Source organism: Phyllostomus hastatus, unplaced genomic scaffold (assembly GCF_019186645.2).
Source record: "Phyllostomus hastatus isolate PE091 unplaced genomic scaffold, TTU_PhHast_1.1 phas_contig_40, whole genome shotgun sequence".
NCBI classification, from domain to species: domain Eukaryota; kingdom Metazoa; phylum Chordata; class Mammalia; order Chiroptera; family Phyllostomidae; genus Phyllostomus; species Phyllostomus hastatus.
In genome coordinates, this window is record NW_025333872.1 from 608,110 (window position 1) to 625,314 (window position 17,205).

The following is a 17,205-nucleotide window of genomic DNA, read 5'->3' on the forward strand; positions in this document are numbered from 1 at the left end:
GCAAGTGAGTGAATTGTATCTCATATTAGAAGTTATGGAGAAAAGTCCAGCAGGAAGGAGGATAGGGGATCCTGGGGTGGATTAGAGAAGGTGGCCAGGGGAGGCCTTCTGAGGAGGTGACATTTGACTAAAGATCTGGAGGGGTTGAAGGTGTGCGCTATTTGGGTATCGGGGAGAGGAATGTTCCAAAGAGACAGACAAAGATAGACTAGCAGGTACATAGGCCCTGGCAGTGGGAACATGTCTGCCTGTCTGAGGAACAGCGAGGGAACCACGGTGGCTTCAGGAGAGTGATCCAGGGGGTCATAGGAGATGAGGTCCCAGAGTAGGTGATGGGGTCTTGATCATTAAAGAACACTTACTACATGTTTAGCACCAGCCAGTCACTGGTGGGGGGTGTTAATAAGTCATGATCAGTTCCAGCTCCAGAAGGGTTCACAGGCTAGTGGGAAGGCTGGTGGTCTCCTGAGGTGCAGACGTGTCACGGTGCTGGACAGTATGTGGCTGTATGTCAGGTAACACTGCTGGAGATGTTCAGGGAATATGAGCTGGAGGAGTTGGGAAGGCTTCATGAAGAGGTGATGCCTAAGCTGGTCCCGAGGGGTGAAGGCAGAATAAAAAGGAGTGGACAGTACAAAGGGATCACTGCCAGGTGCATGGAAACAAGGACAGAGTCCCTATAAGGGACACTTTGGAGAAGGGCTTTTGGAGCATCAGGAGCCAAGTCTGGATGGTGAGATGGGCCTGAATAGGCAGGGCCCTCATTGCCAGACAAAGTAGTTGAGTCTCAGTGGGATACAGAAGGCTAGTTTACGTACGGAGAGCTGGAGAGGGCCTACTGTGGCTGTTGCTCCTTATGTACCTCTTATGTCCTTTTATGCGGTGGCTGTGGGCTGGGTGGTCAGCACATGCTTTTTCTCCTTTTCTCTCTTCTTAACATTTGTCCAGCACTATCTTCCCTTCCCGTCTGGCCCAGCTCCCCTGTATTAGGGCATTATGTTACTATACAGTCAAGAGCTTGAGGCCTGCACTTAGGCAGACCTCAGTTCAAATTCCGTCTTCTTAGCAGCTTTGTAGCAAATTAATTAGCTGGTGCACATTAAACAGACTCTTTGGCCCTGTTTCCTGATTTCTTATATGGGGCTAGTGATACCTATTTTGCAGGGCTCTGAGGATTGGAAATAGTCTATATAAGGTATTTGGCATGTAGTGGTGGATGGTAAGAGTTATTGTCATTCTCTCAGCCATATCAAGCACAACCAGACAACACTGAGAACACTGTGCAATGAAAGGCCCCACTACTAGGAAACTGGACATCAGGCTCATCCAGCTTGAGAGGGCCCACTGCTAGGGGATGCAGCTAGAATCTAGTCCTCTGTAGTCCAGCTGCCTGGTACTCAGGTATACTTCTGCACAGCCTTCGTTGAATCTCACATAAGCAGGTGATGGTTCTCTACAGATGAGGCACCTAAGGCACAGCTGGCTTGGTGATTTAAATTGAGGTCACAGTGTTAGAGGCAGAGTTGGGTCAGAGTCTGGATATCCTGGCTCAGACATCTGTTCTTACAGGTGTGACTTGCCTCACAGTTTTCTGGCCAAGGTGAGTTAGAGCTCTTGACTCAGCTCTCAGACTTGTAGGACTGCAGGTTGTGGTTAAGAATTGGGTAGACAGACAGAAGAGCTGAAGCCTTCACGGCAGATGAGCGTCACATCCCTGGGATGAGCAGGGAATCTTCATTTGCCTCCAAAGGGCTCCCTTCTGTAAACAGACCTCCTCTCATTCACACTTAATGTAATAGCATCCTCCATGAGTAAGACCATGTTATCTTCACAAAAGGGGAGGTCAAAACTTAAAGAGGAAAAGCGACCTGTATTTTAGATCTCAGTCGAGAACCCAGGGAATTCTCACTCCCCATCCCAAGAAGGTCTCGTCTGCTTTTCTGCTGAAAAGTACCCCCTTCTCAAGTCTGATGAGCCCTGCTCCATATCTCAGGGTGTGGTTGACATAGCCCTTATCCTGCTTCAACCTCCCCTGACACCATCCCAAAAGAATGATGCTGGCTGTTGCCAGCTGTGCGGTGGATAGGGTGTGTGAGTGTTTATCTGAAGAGGCCAGGCGGGTGGGCTCCCCAAGAGGCAGAGGAGACTCCCTGATAATTGAGGCTTGAAATGAGAAGCAGATCCAGGGACTTGTGAGCCAGCCAGAGTGGGAAAGTCTTGTTATTTCCCTTTGTAGCTAGATGACAATAACTGAAGTGAGCTGTGTGCTGTATTTTTCTTACAGTAAAACCAGAGGAAGGGAAGGAAAATGCAGTGTCTGCTCAGTGCCTCAGCCAACATTTCCCCCAAACCTGTATCAGATTCCACCACCCAAGATCCATTTTCTGTAGGGAAGGCACAGCCATTCTCACCACCCCTCCTTGCTGCACCCTCCGAGGCAGCTCACACGCTGCAGTGGGGGTCAGGGGGAGGGGGTTCCTGCACTCAGGCTCACTCTATGTATCCTTGGCAGGCGTAACCAACGGCTTTGGAAAACACACCGAAAGCGGGTCTGACTCGGAATGTAGTTTGGGTCTCAGTGGTGGATTGGCATTCGAAGCTTGCAGGTAAGAACACTTGTCCCCAGGGCTTTGTTGGCAGCTTCCCCACCTCTCCCTTTATTCTCCACTCAGCTACAGATTGAACCTCCTTCAGCTTATCTCAGATTTTTTTCTTCCCTCAGCCCTATTTCCTGAGGCCTCTGCTCCGTAACTCCAGTAGCTCTTAAGAAAAAGCATGACCTTTGACTCAGGCCTGCTCTGACCAGGAGGGGAGGAGTGATGCTGATGCTTTACAGGGATTGTGAAGCTGAACTTGGCTCTAGAGGGTGGGGCCAGCCGCATCTGTTGCCCAGAGAGGTTAACATTTGAACCAGTCCCCTACCCACCCCTAGACCCACGCGGATAACTCAGCTCATTGCAAACACCATGTCACCCTTTGCCTTTGGAGGCATCGTAGCTGTGGCTCCTTCAGAGGTGTGGTGTGAGAATAAGAAATAAGCCGACAGGAAATTTGGAATTCCTTTTTATTAGACATATGCCCCAGCTCTTTTACCATCATTGAGCTAGGAAGGGATGAGTTTCTTTTCCCATTCTTTTACCTGAAGGGAGGATTTCTGATACCAGAACCTTAAAGTGTCTTCCAAGTCCAAGAGTTTATTGGATTTCTGTCTTGTGAACTCTGCAAGAACCAGGAAGTGTGGCACTCTTGGAAATGAGAGACATTTGGTGCCACAAAGAAAAAGAAGAGTTAACTGAAGACTGACCTCATGGTCCCTCCACATGACTGCTGAGTGGACTCTGGGTTAAGAGTAGGGGCAATGGTCCCAGGGCAGTGAGCACCAAAAGGCAATGCTATCTGTGTTTGAACCACCTCCAGAGCAGACCACACCACACCAGAGTGGGTGTGTGTTCTGTTAGGTGTCTGTTCTATCCTGGCTGCTGGGCTCCTGGTAGGGCCCTGGGAGGTGACCAGCTACCCCTTGGGTCTGGACTGGACCTTGCTGTGGCATGTCCTGTCTCTCAATGGTTCCTTTGAGGTTTCCCTCCCCAATAAGCCTCAAAATTGCCCCATCTTATTTACTTTCTCCCATGTGGCAGCCTCTTAAGATATAGGGGGAGTAGATGACAAAACACAGTTACCAGGCATAGAGAAGAGGCAGAGCTTTCAGAACCTTACAAGATGCTTCTAGCCTGCTCCTGGGTTGGAGTTCCTGAGTCCCTTCAAAGATAATGGTGCCTGGAAATCCAGTTCATTGAGGGTAGGGTAGGAGTGGGCTACCAAACTGTCTCCTTCTATACCTTGACTAAAGGTCAGAGGTGTGTTGGGCTCCCCTCTCTGTAAAGGGCATTCTTCCCAGCTCTGAGCCACAAGAAGCAAGCCAGGCCAGCTCTAGTCAGCCTGCCATTTCAGGCTTTAGTTTTGTCTTTGTGCAGCACTCCAGTCCAGTGCCACTGATTTTGGGGCCCCTAACCCAACTCGGAAATAGTGCCCTTGGAAGGCATTTCCTCTTTAACTCAGTGGCTCTCAGTGGAATTTCAAGGTTTAAAGCAGGGGCTCCGACTGCCAGGATTTTTTTTCTTTTTCTTTTTTGTTTTCTATTCTGCAGTGATAAATACATAAAGGACCATTTTACTTATTGATTTGATCGGAATCATATAATCCCAGAATTAGAAAGAACCCTGAAGGAACTTATGGTCACTAACCCCACCCCCTTCTCCACATACATGCCCCTTGGTTTATCTGTTCTGATGATTTTCTGAGAGGTTAGGGTTACACCGTCTTTCTGTGGGTTATTCCTTCAATTACTAATTGAGCACCTATGAGTCAGGCACTGTTCTAAGCACTGAGAAGGTGTCTCTTCTCATGGAGCTTATCTTCTAGAGGGTGCTGAGTGTTAAACCAGTGGAGAGAATGATTACAGGTTGGGTTGTCTGTGTAGGCCTGGATAACTTGGAGAGAGGCTGAAATGCAGGCCACAATCAAGTCACTTGTGCTTTTTTCTATGAAACAGGAAAACACAGACCTAGTTTTGGTGTTGCATCCCATTTTATTGAGCTTGTCCTTCTCAGAGCTCATCATTTGATAGTACAACATTGGTAGTTTATTAATTTAAAGTGACACATTAAAATTTACTGCCCTTCATATAATATTTATTATAGAACTGACATTTACTGAGTGTTTGGTATGTGCAATACTGAGTGCCTCCTGTGTATTAATCCATCAGATCCTCACAGCAACACGGGGGCACAGCCTCAAAGAGGCTGATCTAACTTACTCAAGGTCACAGAACTACTGAATAAAGAGCCAGGTTCTGAACCCAGGTAGTCTGGCTCTGTATTTTAATCTCAACCACTTTACTGGACCCTCTTTTGTTATATTTGAAGATGTCTTCCCAGATCCATAATGGGAACTAAGAGAGGCTTTCCTAGTAAAACTATTAGTATCTTATATTTTGATAAGGCCCAGAATCTCTAAGTGACAGGTTTTTGTAGGGTCAGTGGAAACTGAACCTAAATATGAACTGAGTGTTCTCTGTGTTTCCAAGCAGGCCCTAATTTTGACTAGCAGGGAAAAAGCTCTCAACCTACTAGTTATTAAAGGATTGTGATTCATTGATTTCTGGTTGTGCCAGTTTTCTGTGTAAGCCCATGATGAAGTCAGTTATGATTCGTAAAACTGGAGTACCCTGCTCTCCAACCAGTCCTAAACCTGGCCTCCTGTTACACCACCAGAGGTTTCTTAAGCATTTCTGTTCTTCTGAAAATTACTGTCTGTCTTTTAATTATTTTTTTGTTGAAAAATTATATACTGGAAAGTTTGAGTGAAAAGAAAGCCTTAGCCACATCATTGTCACCCAGAGACTCCCAACTATGTTTGTACATTAGAATTGCATGGGGAGCTATCTAAATATACTGATGCCTGGATGGGTGCGGATTACACCATTACTCTGGCATTACTGTTCTAATTTTTTCTTATTATCTTTTAGTCTTCATCTAATATATTTTTTTACTTCTTTGCAGTAGCCATATTAAAAAGAACCCTATCTCTGTCTAAGAAAAATTCACACACATAAAGTGGAAGTGAGAAGTGGATTTTTTTAAAGACATGTCTTTTATAGAAAATTTGGGAGTCAGATTTTTGTACTTCTAAAAACAAATTGGTTTCCAAAGAACAAGCAGTGTGAGCCACAGAGCAAAGAATTCTGGGCAGATGTGAGATGGGTCCTCCTCATGGCCCCACTGTTTAAACTCTGAAAGGATTGACAAGTGCCTGGGTGACCTTTCCTCTGAATGAAGTCCAGGGTTCCCAAGCAGGGGAACAGGCATCTCTTCTCAGTTTCAGTCCTTCCACATGGATGAAACGGTTCCTCAAAGCCTCATGGGAACTTTCTGAAGTATATCATAGCTTAATGTGAGTTTTGAGGGGAAGGTGAGAAACCATTTGCCTTGAAGGGTTTATGCAGCTCTACTACTAACAGCCATGGGGCAGCAGGAGTAGGGGTTTTAGTCATTGAAATTGCTCATTTTTTCTCCCCCCTTACTCTGTGTGTAGTGGTCTGATGCCCCCCAAACGCAGCCGTGGGAAGCCAGCCCTGTCTCGAGTGCCCTTCCTAGAAGGGGTAAACGGAGACTCTGACTACAGTGGCTCAGGTGAGGAGTGGTATACAGGTGGATTTGCGGGGTGGGAGGGTAGGGTGGCAGGCCTGCTAAAGAACCAGTTCTGTGGTCTGGCTAGACCCGGAGCCCCTCCTTGGGCACTGGACAGGGAGATGGTCTTCCTTCCCAGGTCATTCATACTCTTTTTTCATCCCTAATTCGTCTTAAATTGGAATTGGTAATATGTGCACATGGTAACAAAAATTAGAAAGGTACAAAAAGGTTGCATAATGAAAAACCAGTCCTCTTCTCCCTAGGGCAGCCACTGTTGGCAGTTTCTTTTGTGTCTTTCTGGACATAACCCTTACATAGACAAGCCAAACTTCATGTGTGTGTGTAGGAGAGTGACTAAGGAAGCCTAATATACATGTGTTCCTCCCACCTTTGTTTCTTTCCCATTAGTAATATATCTTAGAGATCATTCCATGCTTTTCATCATCTGCCTAATGTAGGAGTGCCGTCCTTTGCTTAGCCAGCCCTCTCTACAGATGGACATTTCAGTTGCTTTCACCGATTTGTTACAATCAGTGCGCAGTGAGCAACCTTGTACATAGGCCATTTTGTATCCGTGGGGGTTGTATCTATAGAAGTGGAGTTGCAGTACTGAAGGAAGTGTGCATTTGTAATCTCTATAGATACGGCTGGTCTTCCCTCACTGGGGTCATCAGTAATAGCCCATATCACTGAATCTCACCCATGGCTCTGTCATTTCACATGATCCAGGGCTTTCTGCCCTTTCCTCATGACACATACTCCAGCTAGTCCAGGCAGTGAAATATATGGGTCTTTTCTCCTTAGACCAAGGGGCAAAGGGCAGGGCGGGGCCAAAGGAGAGGCCTGAGTGGTGCTCAGGACCAGCAGGTGCAGAGCGTGCTATTCCCTGAGCGACTGTGCAGCCCACTGTGGCAGGTGTGCGCTGGGTGCCCATCTTTGAGGCTTTCGTCTGACACACAGGCTTCAGGGCTTTTCTTCTCCTCTTTCCTTTCCCAACAGTGTTACCTTCCCTTAGCACCACTTCTTTTCTTGTGTGTGTGTTGAATGCAAGCCTGCCTGTCTCACTACTGTCTGTCAGTGCCCAGGAGGCAAGGCCCATGTCTACATACAAAATTGAGAGTGGATTGGCACGTGCTTTGCACTTCAGTTGGTGACATTTTGACATTTTGTTCTTATTTTTAAAACAACATACTTATTAAAATGATGCTGAAGGACATTGACCTCCCACTGTTCCGTCAACTTAACACAGTTGTCTTCATTTCTGTGTTGCCTTCTGTTGATTTCAGACATGCTTTTAAGAAAATGCTAACCTAAAACACGTGTCCTTTTGTATTTTTAGTGTTATCTCATACTTTCTTCATATTGATATAATCTTTATGTATCTCTATTGTTAGAACAGTGCATTACAATGAACCTTTCTATAGTTAGACACTTATTTCTGACTTTAACATTGTCTGTAGTAAACCCATATGTTTGACCAAAATCTTTTTTTGTTTGTTTGTTTTTAAAGTTATTTTCTTCAACTAAGTTCCTAGGGAAGGAATTTACTCAAACAGATGGTTCATACTTTTTTTTTGTATGGCTCTTGAAATTTACACCAAATCACATTCTGGAAGGATAGGCCCGATCTGCAGTGGCCTCAGCAGTGCCCGACTGCAGGCTCCCTGCAGTCAGCCTCTCCGGCACTGGAGTTTGTCTTTTTGTTGTTACTGCTATTGACTCAGTAGGTAGAAACAATACCTTACAATTAATAGTACATTTTAAAAAAATTATAAATGAAGGTGGTAATGTTTCCTTAGAAACATAATTTCCATTCTGTGAGATTTTGGCATTTTTCCTTGGTTGAGTGTGGTCACCTCCCAGTACCCAGTTTATAGATGCGGGGAAGGGAACAGAGGTTCCACTGTGTGCTCAGAAGCTTTTGTGTGCCAGTCCGTGTGTGCTAGTGCATTGGGTGCAGAACAAAGGAAACTGAAGAGACCTGCCTGCCCCAGGCGGGACACTGGGTGTGAGGTTTGATTAAGGTTGGCAGGGGGAGGTCCTGCACACCTGTTTGGTTCTGCTGAGTGCTGTTCATCCAGGTGACCTGGATGGCCAGGTATGGCTGTGTCAGAAAAGAACTCATTTAGCAAGTGGTTTAATGGGATGTCTGTCCCAGGCATCTTGTTCCGTGATGCCTCCATCATGAGGACCCCCCACTTGAGGAGGCCTCAAGGGCAGTCTGTGGCTTTGCCCAAGCTGGACAATGGTTCTTTTACCAAGGACCCTGGTAATGAAGCAGTGGTGTTTTCCAAGGAACGCTACCCAGGGATCAGCAAGGTATAGCCTGTTGCCTGTTTATGTAGGGCCCATGAGCTAAGAATGGTTTTTATACTTTCAGGTGAAAAAATTTTTTTAAAAAGAATCATATTTTGTAACGTGAAAACTATAAGAAATTCAAATTTCATTGTCCAAAAATAAAGTTTTATTGGGACACAGCCATCTCATTCATTTACAGACTACCTATGGCTGTTTTCTTGCTGTAAAGCAGAGTTGAGTAGTTGCAACAGCAACCATGTAGTCCATAGACCTGAAATATTTACTCTTTGGCCCTTTGCAGAACAAGTTTGCCAACCTCTAATCTAGTCTAAGAACTTCTAAGGAAGGCGCAGGGAAGAGGAAGGGTGGAGGGCATGTTCCTGACTCATTCTTAGGCTGCCCCAGTGAAATGGAGGCCACAGGCAGAGGACTCCTGGGCACCATTCCAAGCCCCCTTTGGGCACTGTCTCCTCCCCTCCCCCACCCCCAGGCAGAAGCCTCCTGATGCCCTTTGAAGATCGTGGAGACCTGGAGCCCCTGGAGCTGGTGTGGGCCAAGTGCCGAGGCTATCCCTCCTACCCTGCCTTGGTGAGTCTGCCTCAGATGCCACCCTCCTCCCTCCCTGGGCGGTCCTGGCCCTTGCCTTGCCCCAGGGGCTTATTGGATTGAATCAGGCCTTCTGAGTGCGATGGGTGTCAGGGTGCCTTCAGCTGCAGAAGGGAGGGAGGTTTTAGCCCAGTCTTGGGTGGGTCAGACCTGCAAGGCTCCCAGGTTGGGGAGACAGAGACTAGGGTTTTTAGGGATTTATTTGCTAATGCATAAAAGTAATATGTGCTCATTATAGAGAATTTTAAAAGCTGGTAATCATGCTTAGATATTTTATTAAACATTTGTCATGCTAAGGTTTTGAAATACTCAGGAAGGTATGATTATTTTTTCATTTTGTAGGGGAAAGAAACTGATGATCCATTTGTTACCTGTGTCATCTAGCTATTAAGCAGCAGGGCTAAAATTTGAGCCAGGGCTTAAAATATGTGATGCCTGTATTCTGAACCACTGAGTTCAAAATCATCCACAGTCCCATCTATTCAGAAATGACCTCGGAATATATCCATTCAGCCTTTTTTTGTTTAATGCATAGATATGCATATGCATGAGACCACGCTCTGTTTAACCTCCCTTTCACTTAACAGCATACCATATACGTGCATGTCTTATGCCATTACACATTCTTCATCAACATAACTTTAATGCCTGCATTATCTTTAGTTGTATGCATGTACCTACCTTATTTTAACCATTCCCTCCTTGCTCACTTAAATTGTTTTGAATTTTTCTCTATGATAAATAGCCAGCAATAAACATCATTGTAGCTTTGCCTTTGTGTACATCCCTGATTACTTCTTTACAGAGAATTCTGAAGAGTGTGTTCTTAAGGCAAAGTCTATACAAAATTCTGATACAAATTGCCAGGTTGCCCTTTAGAAAGTTCTGATTTATTGTCCCACTAGCAGTACCTAAAAATTCCATTTTTACCACATTGATTGTTATTTCTTAGAGCACTTTCTGTATTGGGGAGATCTGATCCTGGAAGATGCTGATTCTAACGTTTGGGGCGTGTCCGAATCACCCAAGGGAATTTTTTAAACAATGCAGATACTGAGGCTCCATTTTAGAACTAACCAATTAGCCTCTCTAAGGCCAGACTAACATGTGAACACTTTATTAAAAGCTCCCCAGATGATCTGGGGCCAGGTTTGAGAACCACCCCACCAACTTCGTGCACGCACACAGAGCCCTGGGCTGCCCCCAGCTCATTTGTGTCTGTGGCCCTTTCGAGCAGCCTCTAAGGCAAAGGAGGGCAAGAACTCTGATCCTTTTTGGACAGGTGAGGAAACCACAGCTCCAAAGGTTATACAACATGCTGGAGCCATACTGGAACCCAGGCTGCCTGCCTCACGTCTTCCTCAGCGGGGGCAGGCAGCAGAATCCACACTGTCATCCAGCTGCTGAGGAGGCTGGGCCCAGGCTGTCCTCCCAGGGTTCTGAGCCCTGCTGTCCCTGAGACTCCCAGCTGAGTCTTCGAAGAAATGACTAAGGCTCTGCAGGTTTTGGTTGTTGTTTTTTTTAACTCACTGCAAGAAAAGCCTCTAAAACTAGTGTCTTTTTTTCTTTCTGATTATCTTCTTAATGACACATTTTCCTTCATGATTAAAGAAATTCAACCACCACCTGAAAACCCAATTACCTGAATACAACCTGTGTTTTTATTTTGGTTTGTGTTCTTCCTGTGCTTACTTAAATATGTGCAGTAGACCCTTGAATAATGGGTTTGAACTGCAGGGTCCACTTGCTCTCAGATTTTTTCAGTAATTCACAGTTGGCCCTCCATATCCCCAGGATTTCCGTCTGCAGATGCAGAGGGTTAGCTGCATAAGGGATTTGAGTATCCACGAATTCTGGTAACTACAGGAGTTCTGGAACCAACCCCCCAGGGATACCAAGGGATGACTCTAGTTAAGTTTTTAGTTTTTAACTACACACAGGGTCAGCACCCCAACCGCCATGGTCAAGGGTCAACTGTACTCGCATCCATAGTGAATATACAGTTTTTAAATTTGAGGGGGGTGGTTCTTTTTTTTTATGTTTTTTGTTTTTTTATAAAAGTATGTAGCTGTAGTAGTTTTGGAAAAATAGAGAAAAGCAGCATAAATCCCCATATTCTAACATGCTAACTGTAAGCATTTTGTATTGTTCCTTCTGTTTTTTGTTTACATATTACAGCTGTAATAGGGTATGTACACATTTAGTGTATATTAAAGTTGATCACAACCTTTATTTCCATGTTGTTTTACATATGCATAACATTTGAGTGAATGGACCATTACTATTTTGGGACACATTTGTCTCTGTCTTCTTTTTTTTTTTTTAGATTTTATGTATTTAATTTTAGAGAGAGGAAGGAAGGGAGAAAGAGAGGGAGAGAAGCATCAATGATGTGTGGTTGCCTCTCACGTGCCCCTCACTGGAGACCTGGCCTGCAACCCGGGCACGTGCCCTGACTGGGAATCAAACCGGCGACCCTTTGGTTCTCAGGCTGGCGCTCCATCCACTGAGCCATACCAGCCATGGTTCTATCCTCCTTACGAAGGGAGGAGAACTCTCCTTAAGTGGCAGGACCTTGCTTCTGCCCTGAGGGACATTTTTCACTATCCAACCTTCCATAAACCAGCACAGCTTAGTCAAGAGGAAACATATCAGAGTAGCCCAGAGTCTTGTTTGGAAATTAAGGAACCTCAGCAGGGCTTGTATATTGGTTTTCAATAGAACCCTTTGCTCAGACCCAGCGGGGACAGACAGGCTAGGAGGTAGAGTTTTGATGAATCACACAGCTGGGGGCAGAGTAGATGTGGTTCTTCCTGGGAGTAAACCGTTAACCAGAGTACCTGCTTTCAACTGCTTGTCTTGAGAGGGATGTAGAGAGGCTGGCAGACACCCAAAAGTAACTAAAAGAGTGGTTTATTGTGAGAAGAGGCCCCCTGGGACAGGGTCTGGAAATTAAAATTGCTCCATCTCTGGAGAAAGCTGCTTCCTCAGTAGGTTTCCTCATCTCTCTGGCCTTAGCACACAGCAATGATCAGCCAGCTGCGCTGGAGGAGGGGCTGTGGAGGAGGCAGTGGGCAGCAGACGCCCGCTCGGGTTCAGGTGCTTGGTTTTCGTCCCAGCGGTGGCCTCAGGCAGCTACATCCTCTTTCTGTGTTTGGCATTTTCCTCTGTCAGCTAATAACCTGTCAACTTCTCAACATCACCAAGAGCATGAAATAAGATGATGTGTGAATAATTAGGAGCTTTGGTAGCTTTGTCAGTGCTCCACAGAGCAGGAGAATTGTTGTTTATGCCACTGAGCATTTCACTGAGCCCTTGCCCTGATGGAACATGCAACCTTGAGGATTCATTCCTCCAGTGGCCCCTGTTTCAGCCACATCTGTCTTCCCTCTCCAGCACCCCTCCAAGCTCAGTCTTCTACCTTCTCTCTTATCTTACTGTGGAGGTGTCACAAGTGTATCTGGCCCACACACCAGGAAGAGTTATAGTGAGACAAGAAGGTGGTGGGTAACCAGAGGCTCTGTTAGGTTAGAACTGAAGGGATGGGCCCTCTTGCTGATGCAGAACCTCTGCATAGCCATGGTGTCTGGGAAGGCCCCTGGGCATTTGAAGTGAATTGCAAGAGTTCTGAAGGAAAAACATGGCCTCCACTCCTCTCCCCTAAGGGACACTCGGAGAAGGGAGTTTGCCTGTCTGACCTGGACATCAGAGACACCCCACTCAGTTCTGGCTCCCCCGTGCTGGCTTCCCGTTACTTCTCTCTCAGCTCTGGGCTCTGACAGTTTGTGGAGCAAGCTTTTCTCTCATCTGAAGGACTGGTTGGGCAGAGCCAGAGGATTAGAACAATGAGCTGGGGAAATGGCCAAAATTTCCACTTTGGGTTACCGAGGGTCGTGGAAGAAGTCCACCTCTCCATCACTTGGTTGTGGGCCCAACCAAGACCCTGTGTGGCTTTGGTGTGTGGTGGTTTAGTGGTAAATCCTGGGGCGGGCTGCCCTGATCATCCCATTAGCTGCCAGTTGAGTGTTGCCTCCTTTCCTACCTCCAGATCATCGATCCCAAGATGCCCCGGGAGGGCCTCCTGCACAATGGCGTCCCCATCCCTGTCCCCCCGCTGGATGTGCTGAAGCTGGGAGAGCAGAAACAGGCCGAGGCTGGAGAGAAGCTCTTCCTTGTCCTCTTTTTTGACAACAAGCGCACCTGGTGAGTGGGCGCTGCTGCTGGGAAAGGTGTGCCAGGCTGCAGGCTGAGGGGCCTGACCAGGAGGCCGTGCAGATTCCGACATGCTGGGGAGATGCACAGAGGGACTGTAGACTCACTCAGTCACCCTGCCTCCACCTAGTGAAGGTGGGGTGTTACCTAACAGCGGCTGGCCTGCACTTGCCACCTTAATGGTAACTGAGATCAGATTCCCTGGGAAACACCCTGACGTGGAAGTTTGATTCAGGAGGCTTACTAGGGAGAGCTGTGGGGACAAGGGATGCAGCCGTGGGAGAAGAAAATGTTGAACTGCACTGCTCTCGAAACAAGCCTCAGCTGATCTTATGGGGAGCTCTAGAGCTGGGTGGCTTGTTAGCCTTGTCAAAAGTTGGGGCTGTGCCTTTGTATCCCCACATCAACTACTCACTGAATGCTGGCTGCCCCTGGGGTGCAGGGTGACCTTGGGCCAAGCAGTTCCCTTGGTGGAGGGTGTACTGTCAGCTGCCAGTACATCCAGTGGCTGTAGAAACGAGTGTCTCAGTCCCGGGGCCAGGTTCTGCACCGGGCAGGGGTCACTGTAAGGGGCTTGCTTGCTCATTGTGAGCACCGTGAGGCTTGTCTCAGCACCGGCAGGAGGGTTCTTTTACCTTTGCTTCTGTAGAATAAGGAAGTAGGACTAGCCAGTAAAAATGATAATAATGATAATAGCCACCATGTATTAAGTATTCACTCTGTGCCTTTAATGCAAATTACTTTACATTGTATTGTCTCATTTAAATATTCATTGATCTCCCCTCCCCCAATCCATTTTTCAGATGAGCAAGCTGAGGCTCAGAAAGCCAAGACCCTGTAGTCAGAACTGGCATACAAACTAAGATCTGACTCTGAAGACTGACATATTAGATTCACCTGGGTGTATTTTAAGAAAAACAACAGGTTCAGGCCCCCCAGGGACCAGTTCATTGATGCCTGGCATCAGCCCCACTTCTAGCCATAGCCGCCTCATTCTGCAAAGCAGGGGCAGGCTCAGAGCCCCTGATGATCTCAACCAGCCCCAGAGGGCAGCACAGGGACCTGTCTTGACTCCTGGGCCTTGACAACCCCCTAAGCAAGGTGAACACCCTGAGGCCCAGAGAAGGACCTGACCACAGAAACAGGTCCCTTGGTGGCCACCTGTGTGATGTGTCCCAGTCCGCCTCCCTCTGTATGTCCTCAGCAAGCAGGCCCCGAGGAACACCCTGATGGGACCAATGCACCACTGCCCAGGCCTCTAACTGTGCTTGTATTTTAGGCAGTGGCTTCCGCGGGACAAAGTCCTGCCCCTGGGCGTGGAAGATACCGTGGACAAGCTCAAGATGCTGGAAGGTCGCAAGACTAGCATCCGCAAGTCGGTGCAGGTGGCCTATGACCGAGCAATGATCCACCTGAGCCGTGTCCGGGGGCCCCACTCCTTTGTCACCTCCAGCTACCTGTAAGGTGGGGCTGGCCTGTGTCCGCCTGCCCTGCCTCCATCCCCAGGGCGCAGAGAGCTTCTCTGTGCGGCAGCTTTCCCTTCCTTTTATAGCGGGCCAGGGACTGACTGGGCTGAGCCCTTTCCGAGGGCACGGCCCCAGTTTGGATGTACTGGATGGTTCCCCTGGCGGGCTCCTGTGTGCCAAAAACTCCCATCTGAGCTCCCTCAGGGGCTGGTCCACTGAAGAACCAGTGAGAAGTAGAAATAGCTGTGAGGCCCAGCAAGGAGATGGTCCTGGGCCCTTTCTCAAGGGTGTGCCTAGCCCTCTCCACCTCCTCCCGGTTAACTACACCTCAGGGCGAGCGAGGCTCTGACATTGACCCCAGAGGTGCTGTGGATACACTAGGGTCCCACAGGGAATCTCACTGAGTTTACCCGTTCTCTCCATCCATCACCCACTCTCACACCTCCTCCCCGTCCCATCTTCTGCACCTCTGCCCAGTCTTTCCCAAGTTCCTTTCCCTGCTTTTTCTTGTGCCAAACTGACAGAAACCATCACCAAATCAGTTTTTTTGTTTTTGTTTCATTCCCCTTGAGGCCAGCTGCTATGCCAGGTGGGTGCCTCCCCCTGGCTCCTCAGGGCCCAGAACAGAGGCCAGCCTACCACTTGGGTGACCCCGCCACCAGCACACCCCCGTCCCCTTGCTCTTCCTCCTCCCACTGACCTTCACATCCGCAGATGCCCAGCGGAAACCAGGCTGTGAGAGCTTGCCCCCTTGGATTGAGGCAGCTGCCCTCCTGCCCTCTTCCTGTCTCGCCAAGAGGCAGGCCAAGGCTGGGTGGGCTCCGGCAGGCCAGGCTGGATGAGTGAGTGTGTCTGCCCACTTGGATGTTGAGGGTTGTTGGGGTGGAGTTGGGTCTGTCCCTTCATTCTTCTCCGCCCCTTGTGGGCTCTTCCTTCCCTGCAGCAGCAGCCTGTGGTCCCCTGCCCACCACCGTGGATGGCGCGGTGCCTGTAGTCCAGCTCCTCCCTGCCCTGTGCTCTGCCCGCGCAGCCTCTGCTGCTCTGCTTCCCAGCTCCAGGGAAGCCTGCGCTTTTACTTCTGACCCTCTGTCCCCTGCCCTCTCTTTCCTCAACCCCCTCCACACCATCACCTTCTCAAAAACAGAAGGAAAAAAAACTGTGAAACGGGGACTGCTGACTGATAAACCACGACTTTCAGAGGCTTCGGAGTCTGTTCTCTGGATGTTTCTTTTCACCTCTTAAGCACCAAAGTCGCAGGGCCAGGTTGCAGGCCACTGATTGCCATGTTGATTTTTAACCTGATGTTCTTTTTAATTGTTTTAAATTTTTCATAGAGGAGTTTAGGACAAAATGAAGTCACTGGGGAGATCACTGCCACTTTTACACATCCAAGTTTTTTAAAATACAAGCAACCAACCAACCACCACAACTTCTTATACATTTGGGACACGAGCCAGAGCTTTAAAGGGAACCAACGAAACTCTCTATCACACAAAGGATGGGGTTTTGGATTTTGTACAGTACTGAAAACAATACAGCATATGGCTAGGGAAGGATATGGTGTATATAATTGTAAAATATTGTTCTAAATTATTCAGGCCTATAGTTTCCATTACAGGAGTCCTCCATTGTGTGGCTGAGTATTTTAAGTGCACACAGTGTGGTTTGTTTAAAGGAGCCAGTGCACCCTCTCCCCAGGTAGTCAGTGGGCTGTGGACTCTGTGACCTTTGTCTCAACCTGTGTTGTAAGATCTCGGGGCTCTCTCTGTTTCCCTTTCTGTGTCTGTCTCTTAACTCTGACACTTTCACTTTCTTAGTCTTTCTCCTCTCTCCCTCTCCCTCTCTCTCTTTCTCTCTCTCAATCTCTCAGTCTCTCTCTGAGTCTCATTTTTAAAACTGCTCTTTTAGAACAGGAAATGGCTCAGATCCTGCTGTGGCATGGGGCCTACGTGTCTCAGTCGCGTCTGCTGTGAAGCACACGATGCTCTATTTATTGTAGAAAGTGACTTTATTTGCTTTCTAGAATTGTTTATAACAGATGGTATAAGAGAGGTAATAAACAGAAAAATCTATGCTTGTAAAGAATACAAAAGTTAATTTTACCTACTATAAAATGACTGTCTGAAATTATTTTCTCTCTGAGAAATAAATGTTCTAATGGGCAGCAGCTGCTGTGTCGTGTTTGGTGTCATCTGTGGGGGCCTGGCCCTCTCTTCGTAATTCCTACAGCCCCCTCCTTCCTCGGGAGGCCAGGGGCTGTTAAGAATGAGGTTGTCTAGCCATTGCAGGCTCCCAGCTGAAGAGAGCGCTGTCGACCCCCAGGCCAAGTATGAGGGTGGACTCTGACGTTGTTTACCCCCAAATGGCACCACCTGCTGGGAGCTGTGGAAGGTCCGGCCTAGCTCCTGTGCCTCAGCCTCCCTGGGGCTCTG

General features: G+C 47.7%; 1 protein-coding gene across 3 annotated transcripts in view; it reads left to right on the plus strand.

The window, feature by feature from the left end:
• BRPF3 (bromodomain and PHD finger containing 3) overlaps nucleotides 1–16,940 on the plus strand; it is a 33,557-nt gene extending 16,617 nt beyond the window's left edge. For 2 of the 3 annotated variants that reach the window (XM_045843001.1, XM_045843000.1), the window contains exons 9-13: nucleotides 2,513–2,606; nucleotides 6,094–6,191; nucleotides 8,980–9,077; nucleotides 13,144–13,298; nucleotides 14,587–16,940. In XM_045843001.1, the coding sequence (XP_045698957.1) occupies nucleotides 2,513–2,606; nucleotides 6,094–6,191; nucleotides 8,980–9,077; nucleotides 13,144–13,298; nucleotides 14,587–14,770 (629 nt within the window). In that variant the 3' untranslated portion in view covers nucleotides 14,771–16,940. The remainder of the gene's footprint in view (nucleotides 1–2,512; nucleotides 2,607–6,093; nucleotides 6,192–8,979; nucleotides 9,078–13,143; nucleotides 13,299–14,586) is intronic. The other variant, XM_045843002.1, reaches the window with a different exon arrangement.
• Nucleotides 16,941–17,205: the final 265 nt, after the last annotated feature.